This window comes from Marmota flaviventris, chromosome 8, assembly GCF_047511675.1.
Source record: "Marmota flaviventris isolate mMarFla1 chromosome 8, mMarFla1.hap1, whole genome shotgun sequence".
In the NCBI taxonomy this organism is placed as follows: Eukaryota; Metazoa; Chordata; class Mammalia; order Rodentia; family Sciuridae; genus Marmota; species Marmota flaviventris.
In genome coordinates this window covers 44,123,452-44,146,864 of record NC_092505.1, presented here as the reverse complement: position 1 = coordinate 44,146,864, position 23,413 = coordinate 44,123,452, and the positions used below count along the sequence as shown (strand labels likewise).

At 45.8% G+C, this 23,413-nt stretch overlaps 1 protein-coding gene across 5 annotated transcripts; it reads left to right on the top strand.

Moving 5' to 3' along the window:
* The first annotated feature begins 244 nt into the window (after window positions 1–244).
* Bcl6 (BCL6 transcription repressor) lies at window positions 245–23,355 on the top strand. 5 transcript variants are annotated; one of them, XM_027951451.2, is made up of 11 exons: window positions 336–481; window positions 9,396–9,542; window positions 10,696–10,734; window positions 11,535–11,706; window positions 13,263–13,484; window positions 15,338–16,309; window positions 16,811–16,995; window positions 18,390–18,557; window positions 19,585–19,715; window positions 19,799–19,936; window positions 22,149–23,355. In XM_027951451.2, the coding sequence occupies exons 4-11, from the start codon at window positions 11,546–11,548 to the stop codon at window positions 22,290–22,292; spliced, it is 2,121 nt and encodes a 706-aa protein (XP_027807252.1). In that variant the 5' UTR covers window positions 336–481; window positions 9,396–9,542; window positions 10,696–10,734; window positions 11,535–11,545; the 3' UTR covers window positions 22,293–23,355. The 5 variants fall into 5 exon arrangements, with proteins under 5 accessions (XP_027807251.1, XP_027807252.1, XP_071471268.1 ...); XM_027951450.2 differs by lacking the exons at window positions 336–481; window positions 9,396–9,542 and adding an exon at window positions 245–310; XM_071615167.1 differs by lacking the exon at window positions 9,396–9,542 and having other exon boundaries at window positions 336–3,650.
* Window positions 23,356–23,413: the final 58 nt, after the last annotated feature.

The following is a 23,413-nucleotide window of genomic DNA, read 5'->3' as shown; positions in this document are numbered from 1 at the left end:
ATGCAGAGGCCCTGGAGGGAGGGCTGCCTTCTGTCCTCTCGAGCCTCGAAGCGGAACATTCATAACCAAGACGATTATCCTGTAAGAACTTAAAAATATGCCGGAAAGTGGGAAAATATTGTGACTTTGAGGGAATTTTATGGGGCAGAGGAGGTAAAAAACCCAGAGAACTGACACCGAGACCTCCCCTGCCACGTAGCAGTGGTAAAGTCCGCAGCTCAAATTCCGAGAATTGAGCTCTGTTGATTCTTAGAACTGGGGTTCTTAGAAGTGGTGATGCAAGAAGTTTCTAGGAAAGGCCGGACACCAGGTGATTATTGCTGTTGCTGCCGCCGCTGCTGCTGCTGCCGCCGCCGCCGCCGTTGCCGCTGGTGCCGCTGCCGCCGCCGCTGCTCATGATCATTATTTTACCTTTTAATTCTTTTTTTTTCCGCTTTTGCCAAATGCTTTGGCTCCAAGTTTCCTATGTGTATCTATTGATGTAAATGTATATATTTATTTATTCTAGCTGTCAGGTGTTAAAATAAATGCCGAATATTAGTCCCACGTCTCTCCCACTCTAGGATATAGATTTATATATAATAATTATTATTTTGTTGTCTTTGAGGGAATCGGCCGGTTTGGGGAGGCTTTTGCCACCCTCCCTGATGTTGTTTTGGTTTTTGAAAAGGAGGTTGGAGGAGAGAAGGAGGGGAATTAGGGGGCGGCCGGAGCAGAGAGGACGAGACAGTGTTTAGGGGGTGATTCGGGCAAGTCTGGGGGCTGTCTGGCCTCAGACGGCGGAAAGGACGCGCGCTCGCGCTCTCGCTCTTTCTAAAGGCTGCTGCTTGCGTACGGCTTGTGATCTCGCTGGATTCGTGCGGCTGTGTTTTTTCCCTCTTTTCTGGCTTGCAAACTGCCTTCCTTGCTCCTTCGCTCCTGCCTCCCTTTCCCTCCCTCCCTCCTCCTTTCCCTCGCCTCTCCTCTCCTTCTGGGTAACTCCGGGAGGCGAGGAGGGAGGCTGCCCGCTTGCTCGCCCCGCTGGCTCCCTTCCACCGGCCTCAGTCCTTAAGATTCCCTGCCTTCCAACCGAGCCGAGATTTGGGAGGAAAAATACAAGCGAACTCCTCGGGTGTTTTTTTTTTTCCCCACTCTTTTTTTTTTGGTCATAAACCCAGATGAAGTATCGTGTCTACTACTTCCTTTCAGAGCCGTGATCTTCTTAAGGAGAGACGAGTGTTTTGGTGTCCCCTTCCCCTGTGTTTTGGAAGGTTTAGCTTGGGGGTGGGGGGGCGGGGGGTATTTAATACTTTGAAAATTAATCTTTCTTGGTTGTAGTCAAGGGAGTCGGGAACCCACTGCGCGCTTCCTTTGCCCATCCCGAGAAGAGAGGCTGACGGCCGGACAGGGATGTTGGGGGTGGGTAGGAAAGGGGTGCGTGTTTGCACCTGCGACGCCTTTCGGTGTGCGGGGACACAGGGAACCTTGACAGGACAGCCCAGGAGAGCGAGAAGGTGGCGGGATTTCTGGCGGCCGCGGTGTTTGTATTTTGGTCGCTGCGTGACTCTGTGTTGGCTCTCAATGGTTGTTCCCTCCCTTTCCTAAATTTTATATTCGTTTTCCCCATGTTGCACGTTCCGTAAAAAGGCAGTTGTGGGCCTGAGTAGAGCGGACGCCAGACTTCAGATTCCTAAGGTCCTTACACTGGGCGAGGGAAAGACAAACAGAGCCCCAGCCCGCGTTCCCTACATGCAAGACCCCGGAGAAGAGAAGGGCACTTTGTGGCTATGGCTGGGGGACCCGGCGGGAGGAGCGGGCGCAAAAGGGAGACCTTTGTGAGTGATTTTGCAAAAATAGATTGCGAGGTTGGTTGGATCTGCAACCTGTGGCTCTTCTCGAGGGAGTAGGAGTGGGGGAAGCGGCGGCGACGGCGGCCTGGGGCGCGAGTGGGTAGGGAGTTGGAGCTTCGGAAACCGGCTGCGCTGGGGTGCAGCAGGAGCAAGGGGCCACCCCGCTGCCGGATGTAGTGACAGTGGTAAATGTCTTGAGAACTGTGGGTTGCGTTGCTTTTATGATACTGTGCTATTGGAACCCTGGAGAAAAATGGAACTAACGTTGCAATGAGTTTTAAAACTCCCCCATGAAAAGCAAGAGCACAACCCAACAGATTTTCTAAAAGAATCGGGGCGGGGGGAGACCCTCTGTGTGGTGCCCACTTCTATCTGCGTGGTGGGGATGGTGGAGGTCCAGACCTTAAACCGGTTGCTGAAAGTCCAGAGTTGTTACAGGGTCCCTGACTGCTTCAGACAGCCAATCATCCCCCTAGAAAAGTGATTTAATCTTTTATGAAGTTTTTTTTTTTTCAATCACTTTATAGTTTCCAGGAGGAAAAATTTAAACACTTTTTTTTTTTAAGTAAAATGAGTGTCTGTAGATGCAATTTTTACTGTTCAGAAAAACAAAAAGAAAAAAAGAAAAAGAAAGAAGAAAAAAAGTGGGGTAGGAGAGAGGGAACCAGGGAAAGGGTTGTTTAGAAATACAGTTTGTGGCTCTGAGCGATGCCACTGGCTTCCTTTACAGAGACTGCCAGTTTCCCTTTTTCTTTGCAAGGTGTGTGTGTGTGTGTGTGTGTGTGTGTTTAATAAATAACTTTAAAAAATAAAAGAAGGGCCGGCAAGATTCATCAGGAGACAGGTATCTATTTTGCTCAGTATTTACTACCAAGAGCCTTTGGCACTGGAACAGAACCTCGTAAATCTGCAGCCCAAGTTGAAGTTCATCTGGCCCTAGTCCACACACTATTCCTGGAGGTAGCAAACATGAGCTCAAAGGAGTGAGGTGAAATAACATTCTTGGTTGAAAATATATACTTTTTTTTAAGAAGAAGAAAAGATATTTGTGTCTGGGGTCAGAAATGAAATGAACAGAAAGCACCAGGAGATGGACATTATCTTGCTAAAATGACTGCAATTGAGTCTTCAGGCCAAAATAGAAACCTGTAGATAGGAAATACCCACCCCCCAAGTTTATAAATAGAAATTTCCAGTATCCTATTTGGAAGCATTTCCAATACTGCATGCTGGAACATTGGTTGATTTTAAGGGTCTGTTGATAGTAACAATAAGGCTATATGCTGTTCATAAAAACTAGGTGACTTGAAGGAGGAGACAAGCCAGAAAAGTGGGAATTCTCCATTTGTGCTTTTCCTGTCCTCAGTTTTGAGGGGTTTTACTCTGATGTTTTCTTTAAGAGACTGTTATTCTGTTTTTAGTGGACAGGAATGGAACTCAACTCTTGAGCTGTCATTTGCTGAGCTCTTGAAGAGTTCCAGTCATGGGTTGAGTAAATGGTAGCCATGACTAGATGTCAAAATCCTTCCTTCCCTCTATCCCCTGCCTGGTAGCCACTCTCAAAACCCACTTTGTTGTGAAAAACTTGAGTTTCAGAGGAGGTGGTGCAGCAGCGCCACCCCTCGGTGGGTAAAACTATGGCAAAAGTCAAATATTTTTAAAATATTGTGAAATGACAATGAGGCGTCCCCCTCCCCGAGAGATTAAAAAAATTAGCGGAGATAAAAACTAACTTTTAAAGGAAGCACTTTGCAGTTGATCTCGTCAATAGAGAAGAACGACGTTGCTTTCCAGCTAGGATGGTGGCATAAAAAGAGAAACGTAATTCAGATAATTCAGGGGAAGAATTCTGGTGGGGGGGAGTGGTGTAGGGAGGGGGGGGAGGCGCAGCATAGTTGTTTGTGTGCCTGGTTGGACTTAAGTAGGCTAGTTCCCCGGGTGGAGGTAGCTCCCTTTCGCCTTTGAACTTGACTTCTCAGGAGACCTGAATTTTGCTGCCTGTCTGACTTGGACATAAGGAGGGATGTTTTTGGTGTAAAATATCGAGGTGGCTGGAAGAGCTATAGTTTGACCGGTGGTATATGGGTGTGTGGTGATGGTGGTGGGGAGAGGTTTGTGGATTCTATGCAGCAAAGTTAGGCTGGTTAGCAGCCTCCTGCGAGTCAGAGTAGTGTGGCGCGTGCCGGTTTCCTGCACTGCGCAACAAGTGGGAACGCCGCCGCAGCGGTCTGAGCGTAGTGGCGGTGGTGACTGGTTTCTCTTCGCCCCAGTGGAAGCCAAGAACCGCTCCTTCCAACCCTCCCCGCCTCCCACTCCGAGATCACAGCCCTTCCAAAAGTCCATATTCGGGCCCCCCGCTCCTGTTTAGCCAGGAGCAGTAAGTCTGGTTGACCCTGGCCATTGGTCCCCAAGAGCCCCTTTCCTCCGTGACGATCATGAATGAGTTTATTCTCGACTCTCTTTGCTGGCGGACCGTGTGTGGCAAGAGCCGTTCTGCTTTTTGAAGATGAAAGCACCCTTTCTTTCCCTTCTTAGTAATTCAGCTGTTTTTTTTTTTGGGGGGGGGGGGATCAACGTATAGTACACGAAAGCCGATCCAGATAACGCATTGTGATTGCTAGAGGCGTGAGCATCGAGAAGAATGGAATTACACCAGTAAATTAAATGTTTTCCAGTTTTGTTTTTGGAAATAACCACACCCCCAGCCCTAACAGGGATAAAAGGGAGTCGGAGTTTCGGGCGTGGAAAGCTGTACAGCACGGAGATTCTCGGATGGACTGAGTCTGCCACCTAGTGGTAGATGGTGGTCAAGGTCCCCCGCCTTGGGCTGGGGGCTGACCGGTTTATCCTGACTAGATGCTAGGAACGACAGGGAGGGCAGTCTCCAATGAGGATAGCATCCAACCTCCTGACTTTTGAGAAGACAAACATTGGAAATGCCCCGGCTGCTCTTTCTGTCCATAGTTGCTCAGCAATCAGCATCTATCTCAACTAAGAGAAACAATAACTCTTTGAGGACATCATCTACCTGTGACTATGGCCCCTTCCCTGGGGAAAAAGTCGGTATTGGAAAGATGGCATGGCAAAGTTCAGGAGATTTAGGGCTTAATTCTTTTTTTTTTTCTTATTTATTTATTGGCAGTTGAGAAAACAGGCTTGACAAGGGACACGTTAGTATAGTTAGTGACCAAACTAGAACTAGGACCAGATTTGAAGCTTCTGAATCTCAGAGCTTAACTTAAAGTCAAAGACGAATTTATCTCAGTTCCTTTAAAGTACCTGAAGGACAGGAACAGCTGTCAGAACCATGACCAACTTCTTGGGTCACCCTAGCAGACAGCACACATTGGAAAGGTTTCCCAGAAGTTCTGGAGAAATTTATTTATAAAGCATAGCCTAAGGTTTTCAAAAACAGATATAAAAAGGCCTGCAGTGGTGCCGAAGAGCCCGCTGTCTTAAAGCTGGGGGTGGTGGTAGTAATTCATGGCCTGGGGCAGGGGTGGCCAAGGTCTAGTCTGCAGAGTTGCAGAGGTGGCTCCCGAGGCTCACATCTGGACCCAGAAATCCCTTTTTCCAATCCTTATATCCTTTGAAAAGCATCCTGTCGATAAATTTCAAGAGTGTGCACATGTATGAGGAGGGGGCATAGATAAACAAAGCATAATCCTAGAATTTGTGCCCCAGCATCTCTCCAGTAAAGTTTTCTCAAAGCTTTTAAAATGGCCCGTGCGCATTCGCGTGCTGGCGGCCTCTAGCGGCTGCCGGGGTGAGGCGCAGCGATCTCCCCAGCCCAGGCCCGCCTGAATCAACTTCAGCCTTTCCCACTGTGGGAGCGGTCGGAGGCTGTGTCGGAGAAACGCGCCTGTGTTCGGGTTGGAAACCAATCTGGGGACGTGTTTGAAGCGCGGTCAAGTTGGACTCATCGCTTTCCAAGGACAGTTAGTGCCTTCCATCTTCATTAACGTGAATAAAGACCTTGGCTGACTTTTGTCCAGATCAAATTTTAAAGGCATTGTTTGCTTGGGGAGATCATGCCTCTCTCCTCCCCCGCCAGCCTCTATGCAAAGGCCGAGCCCAGTCCCGCCAGGATGGCTGGGACATCTTTGCCCCTGGACATGTTTGCTGGCATTGTCTGTGGGGCCTTCTGGAAGGCTGTCTGGAGCCAGGCGCTTAGGAAGAGTCCCTTCAGCAGCTCTTCTTTAGATCTTGATGATAAAACACATCCCTCTATTTTATTGCATTTCCTAGAAGCTTGCAGGCTTGCAAGAACGCTGTTGGCAGGAAACGTGATAGAAATGAAAGGACATAATGTCCCCGAACACCTTGGTTACCCAAAGCAGCTGCAGAGGCCACTGTGCTATCAAACTTGCTTTTATCTACTGTCACCTCCTCCACCCTCCCGCTCTTGCCCCTCCAACCCCCTCCAAGAGCATGAAGAGTGCCCCACCCCCGGGGGGGGGGAAGCGGGGAAGATACCACGTTTTGACCCTAACACCTAATTCCAGACCAGGGTGACAAGACCTGAACAGCTCTTTAGATAGACGCCGCTGGGAAAGGGAGCGTTCCAGCAGGAGCCCTGGTGGGAGTTTCACTGCGACAGCTCCAGATTTATTAAAATTCCTTGTTCCTGTCCCTAAACAGTGCTTTGCACTTTCAAATTCCCCTATGGAGTTTTCAGCGAATTATTGGAGTTATTAGATTACCAATAATCCAACCGCCGGCCTGAATAGAGAGCAGGGGGAAGGGATGAAGGCGTTTTCCAAATCTCTCTGGCCAAACTAGGTCAATGGGAAGGAGGGGCGGGGCGAGAAAGGCTTGTCGGTTTCAAACCTTGATGGGGAGCTCTCTCTAGTGTTAGGCAGCGGTAAAAACATGATTAGGTTTGAGCTCCCGGAACCACGCGACTCCTAATTTCCAATAAGTACATTTACTTAATTTTACTCCCCAGATTCTCACCCTTATCCCACAAATCCCAGCCTTCTGCATCACCTTTATCCCACCGGGCAAAAGGGCGAGAAAGTCATAAAGTAGGAGTTTAATGTCAAAAAGGCCCTGTCTTTGAGGACCGACCCTGACCCCGCCTCCGCCGCAGAAAGATTTTGCGGCGGCGTGTGACGACACTAGCTAGTTTTAGATCTGGACTGAGGCCTCTAAAGCTGACTTTAGCGTCCTCTACTACTGTCCTGAAAGCCCCTTCAGAAGCCGGCTACCGAGACCAATTAGGAGATGGAGCCCTGGGATTTTAATTCCTGCGAAGGCGAGGCAACTTTGGAGCGCGCCAGTGCGCGCGCTGGCGTCTGCGCCTGGGCCTCTGCAGAATCCTAACACTGTCTACGGTTTCAAGGAAATAGGATTCCGAAATCCCGAAACCTGGCTAGGTTAAGCCTGGTGGCTCCTGTTCTATAGACTGAGCGGAAACCGAGCCGAGTTGGGTTCCCTTTCTTGCTAACGTAGGCGGCATAGGCTTTCGGTTTAGCTTTCCTCCAACTCGGCTGGGTCGGACAGACTGGAGAGAGACTGTCAGCTCTAGGGACTCAAAATCTTTTTTACCTTGACATCTCATCTAACCATCCCCTTTAACAGAGCGTGAGAGAGCAAGCAAAAAAAAAAAAAAAAAAAAGGGGGGGGGCGGTGTACCCAACGACCTACCAGGCAAAGGCCAGAATTGAGCAACCCAAAGGCATGATTGGATCCAAACTCCTGAGCCTCTGATTGGATCCAAACTCCTGGTTTATACTGCTACTAACTTGTCGACTTTCCCCATTTTTAAATTGTGGGGGAAGGGTTGGGCTAGGTGCACTCAGAGCCCTGGAACCCGCACCGGAAAGGGATTTAGGGGAAAGTGTGCCCTATTCCCCGCGAGCCTTCCCCTGCGGCACCCCCTCCGGGTGAATCCTCCGCAGTCCGCTCCTTGCAGGCAGCGATCCTGCTGGCCGTCGGGGGCCAGCAGCTTCCTGGAAAGTTACTTCTCATTGGAGACGGCGATAGGGAGAGAGTGTTCTGTGAAATCCGCAGAGCTGAGATCGACTACGTTCCGGGAATGAGAGGGCTGTGCCATTCCCCTCACTGCCCCCTGCCTTGGCGGAGTAACAGGAAAAAAAAAAAAAAAAAGGCATAACAATGTTAGCTACCGAAAACTTATTTGAATGTAACGAAATTAAGGGCCGCCGCAGTCATACCATCCGGCCTCCGCCGCGCCTTCGGGGTTTGAGGCGGATGGGCAGCGGTGCCAGCGTATCGCCCGGGGCTGGGCGGTCCCTGGAAGACAGGTACGGTGTGATGGGGGTGGGCGAATCTGCGCAGGCTTGCCCCGGCGCGCAGGACTCCTTTTTGTGCTGGTGTGCTTGAGCGAGCAAATGGGGCTGTCTGGTGCCAGCCCAGTGGAGGAGGCAGGAAAAGGATGGGGTCTTTCGTATTGGCTCATTTACTCTCTCTTAACCTCATCTCGCCTCTTGCTTGTCGCTTCGCTCCTCTCCGGTCTCTCACCCTCTCCTTTCTGCTGCCTTCTCTCCACCCCTCACCTCATTTTTTTCTCTCATGGGAAACTCCTTTAGAGAATCTGCCTTCTCAAGATGCCACAGTGAATATACACAAGGAAAGCAGCAAAGTGGGCAAAAAGTGTGGGGGTGGATTAAACAACGTTTAGATCTTCCTTGGTGGTTACTGCAGCCTGGATTGGGTGGGGAGTTTGGGTGGTGGCGATCCAGGTATGGGCCGCTGCAGTTGTTAAGTTTCTCTTTGATGATCCTGCTATTGGTTGTTTTTTTGTGGATTGAATCTTGTGGGTGGCCTTGGTATGGCTGGAACTAGTAGAGGAGGTTTGTCCAGGACTTTGTTAGAGGTTGGCTTTGAGATCCTAGGCAAAGTTCATACCTGGCTGGGTAGTGGGGAGCGATAATGTCTTCCACAATAAGTCAGTGCTGTTATAAGATAAAATAATGGATGGGAAAGGACCAAGTCTTAAAAACAACAACAACAACAACAAAACTAATATCAGTGATACTTCCACGTGTGCAGCATCCAGAGGGAGAGCAGTGTTGTACACATCCTCCTTAACCCACACCTCCTTAGTTGTGGGGTCTTTTAAGAAAAAGTTAGATCCCAAAGGAGTGAACTTGAAGGGGACATGTGCTTTGTTTTTGTCCAGATCAGGCATAGCTTAAGGTGAAAAGCCCAAGGCTTGGCTGACAGTGGCCGGGGAACTGTTTTGTTTGTTTCAATCTGAATCTGGAGTGAGTCATGGCCACTTGTCCTGGTGAAATGGCAAATCTGGGCTTCCTGTGGTTCCAAAAGTCTGGGGCTGGAAATCCACAAGTGAGCTGGTGGTTGGGCTGGTTAAAGGACAGCCTGGGTATTCTAGAAGTGTTTGAGGATCTCTTCCATGAGGGAAGAGGAGAAAGTTTATAAATAAACTTTAAGTGTCCTCAGCATTCTTTTTCAAAGGAGACAATCCTTCAACTCCGGTTAGGACCAAATTAGTATCTCTCTTTTTACCCATCTTTAGTTGGAATGGGGAAAGGAGGAAATAGGTTCTTTTGTCTTTTTCTGTTCTCTCCCTGTCCCTAGTTCCTTCCCTCAGTCCTCACATACTCACATGCACACACTAACCTTGAAGCAATGAGATTGAGTGACTGGCACTTGGGACCACAGAGAAATGTCAGAGTGTTTGGTTACAAGACTCAAGGAAACCTCTCATTTTAGAGGGCTTATTTGGTAAGACTCAGCAGCCTGGAATGGGGCAAAGTGTTTGTGTGGGGGAAGGAACTTAAAATGAGATTCACCCACCTCAGGGTGCTGTCTTGCATGTTCTACAGCACGTAGGCTGATTTGGAAAGGGAATAGGAATTTGAGCCAAAAGACCTAGGGCCAGGCCATCAGCCATCTACATGGCCCAACATGACCTCATTGGCCTCAGGCCCCTTAACCTGGAAAATAACTCTAAAGGACTATACCTTTTAAAAGGGGGAAATATTGCTTTGTTTTGCAGCTCACATTTGAGGGTAAATGAGAGTCTTACACCTATTCTTTTAATGATTTTGTTTGAGAGAAACTGGTTTGGAGAGAGTACATATTTCATTAAATCTCTTTAAGGTTTTGTGCTCCCTGGCCAGTTCTCAGCCACACCACAGTTAAATCTTTCACCAGCAGGGAGAAGCATAAACTTGGAAACTATGCCACACTGTCTGGTCTTTAATCAGGGAGGCAAGAGAGAGGAAGCTGAAAAAGAGGGCAAAGATACTCAAGGAATGCGTAGACATGTCACCTCAGGTTGTATTCTGTAGACTTTGTATTTAGTCTTAAATGTTCCAGAGAATCGGGAAATACTGCCTGGCTGTTTGTCTTGAGCAAGACACTTGAAGCCGAGTCTCAGTTTCGCCACCAGTGAAATAGGGATAAAGATATTGACCCTATCAGGCTGGTGGAATCATTTTAAGACTTGAAAGATAATATTTTAGCAGGCTTTGAATAATGTCCAGTGTTTCCAGCCCCTGAAGGATCATCGTCATTAATATTAAAAGAACTACTTTTCTTATTTTTCTTTCCCAGAAATCCAAGTGACTTTTAGATGGTATAAATTTTTTACTTCGAGCCAGGAAATATATGCGTACATTTATATGTAATTAATGTATACGATTGTTTTCCTAGTACTCGGGGTACAGGCATTATTATTGCATAGCTCCGGGTGCCTGTTGTTTCTCTAAGAGCAGAAGTGGAATATGTTTGCTAGCTTGTGGTAAAACCGCACCAGCTGGCAGGCTGCAACTACCAAAGCAAAACTAACTACATGTGTCCTAAAATAAGACTATAGTGGACAATCTTACATTCATTAAATCAATTTCTGTTTGCTCTCTTCTCTTCTTTGCAGTTTTTAAGCAAAATTTTGGACTGTGAAGCAAGGCATTGGGTAAGTAAATCAAATTATGTGCTTTAAAATTTTGTGAACAAAGTGCTTCTTTTTAATTTTGCCAATGCAGCTATTCTGTGCAAAGAGTGACAATTGATGAGGCAAAGGGTAACCAATTCGCCTGTATTACTCTCAGCCCTTACCACGGCACTGTCTTCACACTATTGCATGGGTCAGTCATTCCCTCTCCTTTCTTAGTTCAAACTAACTTAGCCACTTACTATGCCCCAGAAATGTGCTAGTACTGGGTACTGAAAGAATAAAACAAAATAACTCCAAAGCCTAAGAGAGGAGAGAGATGGAATAATGTAGTGAGATACTGATGGAAATAGCTATAGTTTTTGAGAACATACTATGGTCTGGGTATATTAGCCCAAATTTTTAAGATTACTATTCCCATTTTGGAGAGCCAAAGACTGGAGACAGTAAACAATCTGCTCCAAGTCACAGAGCTAGCAAAAGACAAAGCTAGTGTGATAACCCCCAAAATATGGCTTCTCTCCATTGCAACATACTCACTACCTCTCAGTGGTTGGCAGAGAATTTGGTATGTGGGATAAATATTCAACAAATAGTCATTTCCTTTTCACTAAAGAGTTTTCTATCTCAACTTATTGGATAAAGATTATCAGCTATGAAGAATAATACCCAGAAGTGGACAATTAATTTTTCAAAGATGAAACCCTAGGGACCAGAGTTGCATTCCCTACCTCAGCAGGTTAAGTGACCTGCTCTGGTACTCATGGTAAGCAGGAAACAGGCTTTTGAGAACCAACAGGAGTTTGGCTTCTTTTTTCCAGGTGAAGACAAGATGGCCTCCCCGGCTGACAGTTGTATCCAGTTCACACGCCATGCTAGTGATGTTCTTCTCAACCTGAATCGCCTCCGGAGCCGTGATATCTTAACTGATGTTGTCATTGTGGTGAGCCGTGAACAGTTTAGAGCCCATAAGACAGTCCTCATGGCCTGCAGGTGAGGGTTCTGGAGGGGAAGGATGGATAAATAAGAGTTGAGTGAGGGTGCTGGCAGCCAGAGATGTGGAACACGAAGGCCTCTTGCGGGGTCTGGAATGACATCTCACTTGTCTCCAGATCTCAGCACATGGCCTACTATTGAGGACTCCCAGAAAGTACATGAATGAATACACTTTTAGAAAAGAGTTCCTGTTCTTTGGACATGGTGGGGAAAGAACTAATGTGCTGCCACAAGAAAGAATATGTTTGGGGCGAACAAGGAGAATAACTTCAGTTGATGAGTGAACAAATGAAAAGCAGAAGAGAGTCTTTAAGTAGTTTAAGCAAATTAATTCGAAAATCTTTTGCTCTTTTATGCTATAATTGTTTTTATTTTATTCTGTAACCCTATTTCCATGGGTATTCGGAGTAGAGGAAGAGCTAGAATGAGCCAGCTAATTCCTCATATTTGTCAAGTGCTTCAAATTTTCAGAGCACTGTTATATTAAATAATCTCCCTAGATCTTCCAGTGTGTGTTGTATGGATAGTATTATATCTCCATCTTATAAATGATAAGAGCAAGGCAAAAATAGGTGGAATTTTATAGATTCAAGGATCTCTCCTGGTACTAGAGAACTTATCCAATATCTACTCTTTTTAAAAAAATAGTGTAGGGAGCAGAGTTTACAAAGATATAAAAATTAGTTAATGCTTAATGAGTGCTTACCACATGCCAGGCATTATTCAGTACCCTTAACATTTTCATGCTTACTATGACTTTAGTGTTTCCTCTACTTTGCAGGTAAGGAAACCAATGTTCAGAGAAGTATCTTAGCCAACATTGCATGGGTCTTATTAATGAAAGTCTGGCTCACTTCTAGCACCCCACCCAGTAAAAGTAAAATTGAGATGACAGCTTATAATTCTAATTTTTAAATGAATATTCTTTCTTCCACTAGAAACCATCAACTGTAGTAACTGCTTACAGTTTGATTTTAACCTTGTAGAAATAATTGATTTTTTGGATCTGTGGACTGAGAAAAACAGTAGTGTATAGCCATAATTTTATTTATTTGTCATCCATATCTAAGTTGCTTCTAAAAAGAAAAATAAAACAATCTCTTTAAAAAAAGTAATGCAATGAAACGAGGGGAAATTCTTATCCCAAGGATATAGGCTAAGAATAGTTACTGCAAATGAGTGCTAAATTTAACCCTGGTAATCCTTGCAGTTAAGACTGAAAGGAAAACAGGTTCTGTGACTTTGAGAATATACTTAACTTCTTTGATCTTAGTCCCCAAATTAAGATAAATAAAGGTAGAGATAATAAAGGTAGAGAAGGTATAAATAAATTAAATAAAGGTAGAGAAGGGTTATGAGGAACATAGGATAATGTATGTAAAATGCTTACAGACTCTCTGGCATTGGTAAGCTCTCCTTAAGTGCAAGTTGTTATTAATTGCCATGAGAGTTCTGGAGCTCGGCTCTAGGAAGAGGATCTGAGCATTAGTGCTACTGTAAAGGAATGGGGACTCCATGTGTCTACTATAGTGGGACATTTGTTTGTTTTCCAGTGGCCTTTTCTACAGCATCTTCACAGACCAGCTGAAATGCAACCTTAGTGTGATCAATCTGGATCCTGAGATCAACCCTGAGGGGTTCTGCATCCTTTTGGACTTTATGTACACATCTCGGCTCAACCTTCGGGAAGGCAACATCATGGCTGTGATGGCCACAGCTATGTACCTGCAGATGGAGCATGTCGTGGACACTTGCCGCAAGTTTATCAAAGCCAGGTAGGCCGTCTTGGAGGCATAAGGGATGGTTTCTGATCATAAACCCTTGATAATTTATGCATACAGGAAGAAACTGTCCTCCACAATTTGCCACAACCTACATTTCCACTATTGTTACACACTTCTTGTGCCCTTCTTAACTCTTGCACCCCAGGTAAACTTGACTCCTTGCAGCTGTCCAGATCAGGCCTGTGCATTATGGCCTCTTGTTTTCTTCCAGTCATGTAGTATGCCTTTTCCTCCTACCCATCCTGCACAACTAAGCTTGGATGCTAGCTCCTCCAAGGAAGTTTCTCTGATTACTATTCATTCTCTCTCAGCTCTTTCTCTGTGTCCTGAAACAATTTTCTTGTCCTTTAGACCTTCGTTCTCTTTTAACATTTGCATATGATTTTTAGTTCTCCTTTAGATATCTATTACAACAGTTTACATAAGTGCTTTTGTTCCCTGCCAGACTGTGGGTTGCTCAAGTTCATAGGGACTACTTTACTGATGTCATCCTACCTCTATTAGGGAGGACACTTTTCTTCTTTTTCTTTTTTTGTACTGGGGATTGAACCCAGGAGCACTTAGCCACTGACCCATATCCCCAGCCCTTTTTATTTTTTGAGACAGGGACTTGCTAATTTGCTTAGAGCCTCATTAATTTGCTGAGGCTGGCTTTGAACTTGTGATCCTCTTACCTCAGCCTCCTGAGTCACTGGGATTACAGGAATATGCCACCATGCCTGGAGGGAGGACACTTATTGAATTAAATTGAGTTCACTAGGTTGAGTCCTTTACCCAAGGAATGGTAAGACATGGTCCTCACTGCATGGTAAGGACCTGGAAATGATCAGCTTTGCAAGATGGAACAGAGTCAGGGCTTCACTTCTTCAGAACCATATGATCTAGCCACTCTAGGGTGATTGCATCCTAACTCCAAAGAAGGGTTTGCAGCCTGGGTTTGATCACTTTGAGGAACCAGGATCTCAGTGTTTCCAGAGCCACAGAGTCTACCTTGGATACTCAGAAAGCTCCTCTTTATGGCCAGTTATTTCTGGTTCCTTTAGCCTTCATGTACTGGTTCTAGCTCTGTTAATTGTGATCATGTTGAGCTGGCCTACTTTTTCACCCACATTCCTTCAAGTATTTGCAGCCAGAGTTCTTTGTCTCCTGTGGGTGATAATGGTGGCAAGATCATCAATACTGTCATTTATAAGCCCTTTCTACAGGTCAGGCCTTGTGCTCATAATGGTTTAGTAACTTGCTGTAGGTCATATAGCTGCTAAGTGGCACAGCTGAGTTTGCAAACCAAGTCTGGTTGCTCAGAGCCAGACTTCTTGTGCTGGCATTTGCTGCCTGCTCTCCATTATAAACTTCCCTACAAATTCTTCCAGCATATGACACAGGCCCTTTCTTCAATAGAAAACTAGTTTGTCTATGACCCTCTGAAAGTGTAGTACTAGCACTGTATAAATTCTTCCCTCCTTGTTTCCATGTGTGTAAAATCCCTGCCTTTACTTCCTTGCAGGCTTTTACATGGTAAAAACAAGATAAGGGTTTTGAAAGCTTTCTATAAGCCATAAATTCTGTAATGTCAGAGGAGTTATAGATTCATAGACATCCTTACATATGTGTCTTAAATTTACAGGTTCAAGTCTTACCAGGCACAGAATGTGGGTAACTCACCTCCCTTCTTTGTGCCTTAGTTTCCCCAATTGTAGCCTGTATTACTGGACTTCTGTTGTAACTGCCTTGTTACTGTGTTTCCTTACTCCAAAGTCACCTCCCCTATGTCTAGCCTATTCAAGCACAGACGGGTTATACAACAGTATCACTGGAAGGTGTCTTTTCTCTTTTTTCTCCCCCAGTGAAGCAGAGATGGTTCCTCCCATCAAGCCTCCTCGTGAAGAGTTCTTGAACAGCCGGATGTTGATGCCCCAAGACATCATGGCCTATCGGGGTCGTGAGGTGGTAGAGAACAACCTACCGCTAAGGAACACCCCTGGATGTGAAAGCAGAGCCTTTGCCCCTAGCCTTTACAGTGGCCTATCCACACCACCAGCTTCTTATCCCATGTATAGCCACCTCCCGGTCAGCAGTTTCCTCTTCTCTGATGAGGAGCTACGAGATTCCCGGATGCCTATGGCCAATCCTTTTCCCAAGGAGCGGGGCCTCCCCTGTGATAGTGCCAGGCCAGTGCCCAGTGAGTACACCCGGCATGCCATGGAGGTGTCCCCCAGTATGTGCCACAGCAACATCTACTCACCCAAGGAGGCTGTCCCAGAAGAGGCACGAGGTGACATGCACTACAGTGTGGCTGAGGGCCCCAAGCCTGCCGCCCCCTCAGCCCGGAATGCCCCGTACTTCCCCTGTGACAAGGCCAGCAAAGAAGAAGAAAGACCCTCTTCGGAGGATGAGATTGCCCTGCATTTCGAGCCCCCTAACGCACCCCTGAACCGGAAGGGTCTGGTGAGTCCACAAAGCCCTCAGAAATCCGACTGCCAGCCTAACTCCCCCACGGAGTCCTGCAGTAGCAAGAATGCCTGCATCCTTCAGGCCTCTGGATCCCCTCCAGCCAAGAGCCCCACTGACCCCAAAGCCTGCAACTGGAAGAAGTACAAGTTCATCGTGCTCAACAGCCTCAACCAGAATACCAAACCTGAGGGGCCTGAGCAGGCTGAGCTGGGCCGCCTCTCCCCACGAGCCTACACTGCCCCCTCTGCCTGCCAGCCACCCATGGAGCCTGAGAACCTTGACCTCCAGTCTCCAACCAAGCTCAGTGCCAGTGGGGAGGACTCCACCATCCCACAAGCCAGCCGGCTCAATAACATTGTCAACAGGTGATTTCAGAGGCGGTCTGGGTCTGAGATCAGGGATTACCTGAACAGGTTCTGGGGTCATTTCTTCTGATGGATACAGGAACCATGTTTTGGGTTTTTTTTTTTTTTTGCCTAAAATGCTAAGACTCTTCGAAGTGCAGAATTAGTGAGAGAGAACATTCCCTTCTATAGAAGAACACCCCACAAATTCCACAGGTACTTCCAATGGTCTTGATGTGGCAGGGACCCTCACATTTCCCATAGATTGAGTGAGTCTGTGGGCTGTAGTACTGAGAGGAAGAAACTGGGCCAGGAGTGGGGTTTGGGCTTGGTTTAACCCTGGCCTGTGCTCTCCTGTAGTTGCTGTTGGAGGCAGACTTGAGGAGGACTCTGAGGCCCCGGAGCCAGCATAGGGCAGCTCTTCTTTGTGTTTGCCTTAGCACAGAGTGAAGATGGCATTGAGGCCAAGCAGAAGGTTCTATCCTGCCCCTGGTGCTGAGGCTGTCTTTATTCTGCCCACAGGTCTCTGACAGGTTCACCCCGTAGCAGCAGTGAGAGCCACTCGCCGCTCTACATGCACCCCCCCAAGTGCACATCCTGTGGCTCTCAGTCCCCGCAGCATGCAGAGATGTGCCTGCACACTAGTGGGCCCTCGTTCCCTGAGGAGACTGGAGAGACCCAGTCCGAGTACTCGGATTCCAGCTGTGGTGAGTTCCCTTCCCTCCCTCCTCCCCCATGGGCTTTGTGTTTTCATTTTATTTGTACTATTCTCTCTGATTGGGAGCAGTTCCTGATTAGAAATCCATTGGCATAAAATCACCAGCAGATCAACCCATTCTTTACCTTTCAGGGAACTGGGCTGGCTAAAGCAAGGGATGGGGTATCAGAGTTAATATGGGGTAATAGAGCCTAAGCAAGCCATCTTTTTGGCTTCATTCCTGCAAGTGTAGCTTTCAGGATTGGCTATAATTTCCAGAGCTTTCTCTATGCCTAAACCACTGTGTTGCCCTGGCTCCCCCTGACAGGGTGCAGATTCTCTCAGGAGAAATATCTGATGGTATTCATTCCTGCATACTGTTTAGGTTTTAGCACGTTCCTAGCATGGAGGAGCTATCAGTAAATGTAGTTGAATTAAGTTGATTGAAGTGAATTATTAAATTCACATTTCTGGGTAGTCTACAATTGGCATCCCCAGTTTTTACTAGATATAAAGGTCTAACTCTACACCCAGATCTGGCTACTCTATTATGGCTCAATAATACCTAATCAGGGTTAAATCACCATGACATGCCATTTTCAAGTCGTTGTAACAAAAGAAAAAAAAATCAGTTGCTTACACTGACAAGTTTGGCACAGATCACAGATCTTTAGTCAAAGGGAGAGCAGGGACTGTCCCCTCCCGTCCCCTGGCTGTTTGCCTTGCTCTGCACTCCTACTCCTTCTCTCTGGGCCTCTGTTTCCACTTCCATAGTTACCTTTGGTCTCCCAATCTCACAGAAGTATCTTGGAGACATGGAATTCAGATAGGTGCCAGATGACCATGAAGTCTACATCATTGATTCCTCCTTCAGTAATCTCAAAGTAAAATTGAATTTGACCTACATTTCATATCCCTGCAATGCTTTGTGTTTATTTTGTGTTATATAATACACTTTTGTGAAGCAGACAGAACAGGGATTTATTATCCTGACTTTGGAGATAGAGATACAGAGAGAGGCTCTGAGAGGTGAAGGGTCTTGCCCCAGGGCTTCTGTGTGTGAATGTAAATAAAACTATGACCTGATAAGAAAAGCAAGTTCACTTGGGAGAAGGAAAAGCTTTGCCCAGGCTTCCTCCAACTGGATTATGCCCTATGAATAGGACTAGATTTGAATTTCCCTTCTGTACCTTAAGATTCAGTCTGTCTCCTTTCTCTCCTCCATGCCTGAGGCTCTTAATGCCCCCCCAAAATAAAATCCCATAGGTCCTTTGCTCTGGGCTCCCGTGAGTGTTGGCAGGTGGGGCTGGGGTTCAGTTTGGCACTGGGTGGCCTCAGAGGAGGGAGGCGTAGAGCCCATTTCCCTTCCTCGGGCTGATGTGGTGTCCGTCCCCCCTCTGACAGAGAACGGGGCCTTCTTCTGCAATGAGTGTGACTGCCGCTTCTCTGAGGAGGCCTCGCTCAAGAGGCACACGCTGCAGACCCACAGCGACAAACCCTACAAGTGTGACCGCTGCCAGGCCTCCTTCCGCTACAAGGGCAACCTCGCCAGCCACAAGACCGTCCACACGGGTATGGCCCTGCCCCTCCCCACTGAGTGCTCCAGGTTTCCTAGGGGAAGGACTTAGTGGGTGGGGCAATGGGGAGGCCCCACCCTGTCGAGCAAGGGCTCTACCCTGTCAAGTCCATTTTCCCTGGGGGATGCGCTCACTCCCTGTACCTTTTGTCTTTCCTTTGAGACTCTTTCCTGATTCTCTGCCCTTGCTGGCGATCAGCAGTATTCATCCCACTGTACTGGTAAAGAAACTAAGGCTGACAGAGGCATATTGAATTGGGTTTTTGTAAAGCCAGGAAAAAATGGAAGGCCTCTTAATGTCCTCCATGGACTTATTCCTTATCATCTCACATTCCTTGATCAGGTAACTTCATACAACTGAATTGTTGTCCACAGTTTACTTACAAGTGGCCCTAGTATGTGCGACACTCGCCATGAAGGAAGCCTCTTCAATTGGTCTCTTTTATTTGAGCCTCTGCTCAAACCAGACCCCACCCTTCTTGCTATTGGAGTATAGCTGAAGTTTCTACGAGCAGAAAAATGTTTGTTCTGAAAGAGAGAAACTAGAGCAGCCTGATAGTATCTCCATGGGAGTAAGTGCATTACCACGTCAGTTTCATCCAAGGGAAGAGCCAGAAGAGCCTCCTCAGGTCATCTCAATTAGCCCTGCAGGTTCAGGGAGGGAAACTGAGGCCCAGAGAAGGACAGTGCCTTACCAAGTCCTAAAGGTAGTTGATTCTATTGGCAACACTGGTTCTGAAGCCCAGGCTTCCTAGAACCTCCCCATGCTGTCCCACATAGAGCCTCCTTTCCATCCACCATGTCATTGCTTGTCTCTGGGCCCTGGCCTCATGCAAGGTGTACTGGTATGTGTGTGAGAGAGGGTGGCAGGCCAGGAACCAGGCCCCTGGATTCTCTGACATCCCCAAAAGAAAGAAAAACTCAATTGGACTCAGATAGGGGCAGTTTGCATGCAAACCTGGGGGCAATGGAGAACTTCTTTATTGATTATGGCTTTTCTTTTTCTCTTTCTCTTGGAAATAGGCGAGAAACCCTATCGTTGTAACATCTGTGGGGCCCAGTTCAACCGGCCAGCCAATCTGAAGACCCATACTCGAATTCACTCTGGAGAGAAGCCCTACAAATGCGAAACCTGTGGAGCTAGATTTGTTCAGGTGAGCAGGGGGGTGTGGAGAAAGGACCCTGGGGCTCTAAAGCCCACCCCAGCAGAGCTTCTCATGCTGTGCTCCTCTTTCAGGTCGCCCACCTCCGTGCCCACGTGCTCATCCACACTGGTGAGAAGCCCTATCCTTGCGAAATCTGTGGCACCCGTTTCCGGCACCTTCAGACTCTGAAGAGCCACCTGCGCATCCACACGGGAGAGAAACCTTACCATGTACGCAAGCCCCTGGTGCCCACCGCTGGCGTGGGAGGGGGGTGAGGGGCAGCAGAAAGCTGTGCTCCAATCTCAAGTACATAATGATTGACCATTGAACTAGTGATTTCAAGAGCTGGGTCTGGGCCTGATTGTCAAAGACACCCTACTTTACTTTACCTGGTCTCAACGTGTTCCTTTTTAAAGTAGAGATGTGTGATCTGAGCTTCAAGAAGTCCAGATTATGAATACAGAGATTTTGAGGTCATTCCACAAATACTGAGTACCTATAGCATACCTCAATACTAGGCTAAATGTACATTTAAGAGTAGTTAAGGTATTTGAAAAGGTGCAGTCTTAGAAGTAGGAAGAGGACCAGAAAAATATGATGGTATAAGGAAAAAACAAGACAAATTGAAGCAGAGAAAAGACCATGTGAATAAAGAGGAGGTGGCTGGCTCTGTGGCACAATGCTATGAAGAGACCATAGGAATTGTGTCCTAGAGCAGGGTCTTGGCAAACTGCAGCCTGTAAGCTATTAGCCTGTAAGCTAACTTTTGAATATGCCATGAGCTAAAAGTGGTTTTTACATTATAAAAAAGATTAATATTGTGCAACATTGCAAATAATATTCAATTGAAGTTGCAGGGAACATACAATGGTCTTGGAACACAGCCACACTAATTTGTTTGCATACTGTCTGGCTGGTTTCAAGAGTTGATGGCATCACACTTGGTGGTGAGAAACAATCAGTGAATGATCCACTCACATCTCAGGTGTTTTCCTGCAAAATGTGGTATTTATTGTTCACTTGCTTCTAAGACTTTGGATATCTTCTTACTAGCTAAATAGTAAGAAGAAGTTAGTTATCCTCTTAGTGCCTTAATTTCTTCATCTGTAAAATGTGCCTGAAAATAGTACTAACCTCAAAGAGAAGTAATATTAGGTTAACTAATGCATTGAAGTGTTCAGGGTAGCTTACTCACATACTGAGAGTATTTATTAGAATTTTGCATGCAGAGGATATCAGAGTTGAGAATGACCTTCATTATTTATTGATCCAGAATCTTTCAGAGGGAGAGATAAGACCCAGAAAGAGAAATGACCTGCTTGGGCCACATAGTAGTGGGTGGCATAGGTACAGTAGACCTATGTCTCCTAAAACCAGAGTTTCTTACTCACTGTCTTGCCCACTTTATTATTTTCTTAATTCTATTTCCATTTTTACCTTAAAACATAGTATCTGTGAACATATTTTATAACACTCTTTATTTTAAAATTGTTTTAGATATGTAAAATTTTCCAAAGATTACACAGAAGGTTTTTATGTGCACTCGGTTTCCTTTATTGTTAACATCTTATTTTTTTGGATATATTTGTCACAACTAATGAATCAATACTGTTATATAATTATAAACTAAAGTCCATACTATGTGGATTTGCTTTATTTTTAAAAAGAAAAAAAAAAAAACTAAAAATGCCCTTTTTTTTGGTTCCGGGATCCATTACATTTTGTCATCAATTTTTCTTTCAGGGAACTTTCCTCACTAAAACATCATCACCCATTTACTGAACCAAAGTGAAAAACAGCTCTACTTGCTAATGCTTTGCTAGCTTTTTATGGCATATACCCTAGGAAGGAAGACAGCTGCATTTTTAAAAAACATATCCTAGACTCAAGAATTTCCATGCATTCAGACTGAGCTAGTCAGGTTGTCTAAATGTGTTTATACTTGTTGTATAATTTGCCTAAGAGGTGTGTTCTGCTAGGTGCTAGGAGAATTATCAAGTTTAGTAAGAAGTGGTCACTTTCCTTTCATAGTGTTATCTTCCTGAGGATATTAATGTATGGGGTGACTTTGTGGCAAGGCTATGAAAAAGAAAGAGATTTTCTTTTATCCTAGAGAGATTCAGAAATGCCTTGATAATTAGGGGAGTTTGCATCTGAACAGTGTTTTTGGGTAAGAATTACATTTATGGACTTAGGGAAGAATTTCTCAAGCAAGGGAAGGGCACAAGTGAGTGACACTTTGGCAAGCAGGGAAGGGACATTTGTGCAATGCTTACTTACCTCTGGTGGAAGTCAAGATTCATATGGGTTCTTTACCTGGTCTTTCAGAGGAATGAGCTGTCCCAGTTCTCTGCAGGGAGAATCTCCTAGTCTGGGTCTTTGTGCAATGATGTGTGGCTTAGATAGATGTCAGCTAACAGTTTGCTTCTGCCCTCCCTCCAGTGCGAGAAGTGCAACCTGCATTTTCGTCACAAAAGCCAGCTGCGACTTCACTTGCGCCAGAAGCATGGCGCCATCACCAACACCAAGGTGCAGTACCGCGTGTCGGCCACTGACCTGCCTCCGGAGCTCCCCAAAGCCTGCTGAAGCATGGAGTGTTGATGCTTTCCTCTCCAGCCCCTTCTCAGAGTCTACCCAAAGGATACTGTAACACTTTATGATGTTCATCCCATGATGTAGTGCCTCTTTCATCCACTAGTGCAAATCATAGCTGGGGGTGGGGGTGGGGTCAGGGCCTGGGGGGTAGGAGCCATGGCAGCTCCTGGCCCCCCCGCTGCCATAAAACATTAAGAAAATAATATTGCTTCTCCTATGTGTACGGCGAACCACGTCAGCAAAAAGCAAAATCATTTTATATATCAAAGTGGGGGAGTACGCAAAAGTTCTGACTTGACAGTCTGCAAAATGAGGAATGTATATGTTTTGTGGGAACAGATGTTTCTTTTGTATGTAAATGTGCATTCTTTTAAAAGACAAGACTTCGGTATGTTATCAAAGAGAGGGCTTTAATTTTTTTAACCAAAGGTGAAGGAATATATGGCAGAGTTGTAAATATATAAATATATATATATATATAATATAAATATATATAAACTTAAAAAAGATATATTAAAAATATAAAACTGCGTTAAAGGCTCGATTTTGTATCTGCAGGCAGACACGGATCTGAGAATCTTTATTGAGAAAGAGCACTTAAGAGAATATTTTAAGTATTGCATCTGTATAAGTAAGAAAATATTTTGTCTAAAATGCCTCAGTGTATTTGTATTTTTTTGCAAGTGAAGGTTTACAATTTACAAAGTGTGTATTAAAAAAAAAAAAAGAACAAAAAAAGCTGCAGAAGGAAAAATGTGTAACTTTGTTCTAGTTTTCAGTCTGTATATACCTGTACAACGTGTCCTCACGGTGCCTTTTTTCAGACGTTTTCAGTGATGGACGAGTGTGCGCCATCCCTTTTTGAAGTGTAGGCAGACACAGGGACTTGAAGTTGTCACTAACTAAAACTCTTTTTGGGAATGTTTGTCTCATCCCATTCTGCGTCATGCTTGTGTTGTAACTACTCCGGAGACAGGGTTTGGCTGTGTCTAAACTGCATTACCGCGTTGTAAAATATAGCTGTACAAATATAAGAATAAAATGTTGAAAAGTCGGCTTGCTCTGAAGGTTTTTCCTTATGTTGAAATGGGGATTTGGATAGATCTGGCTTA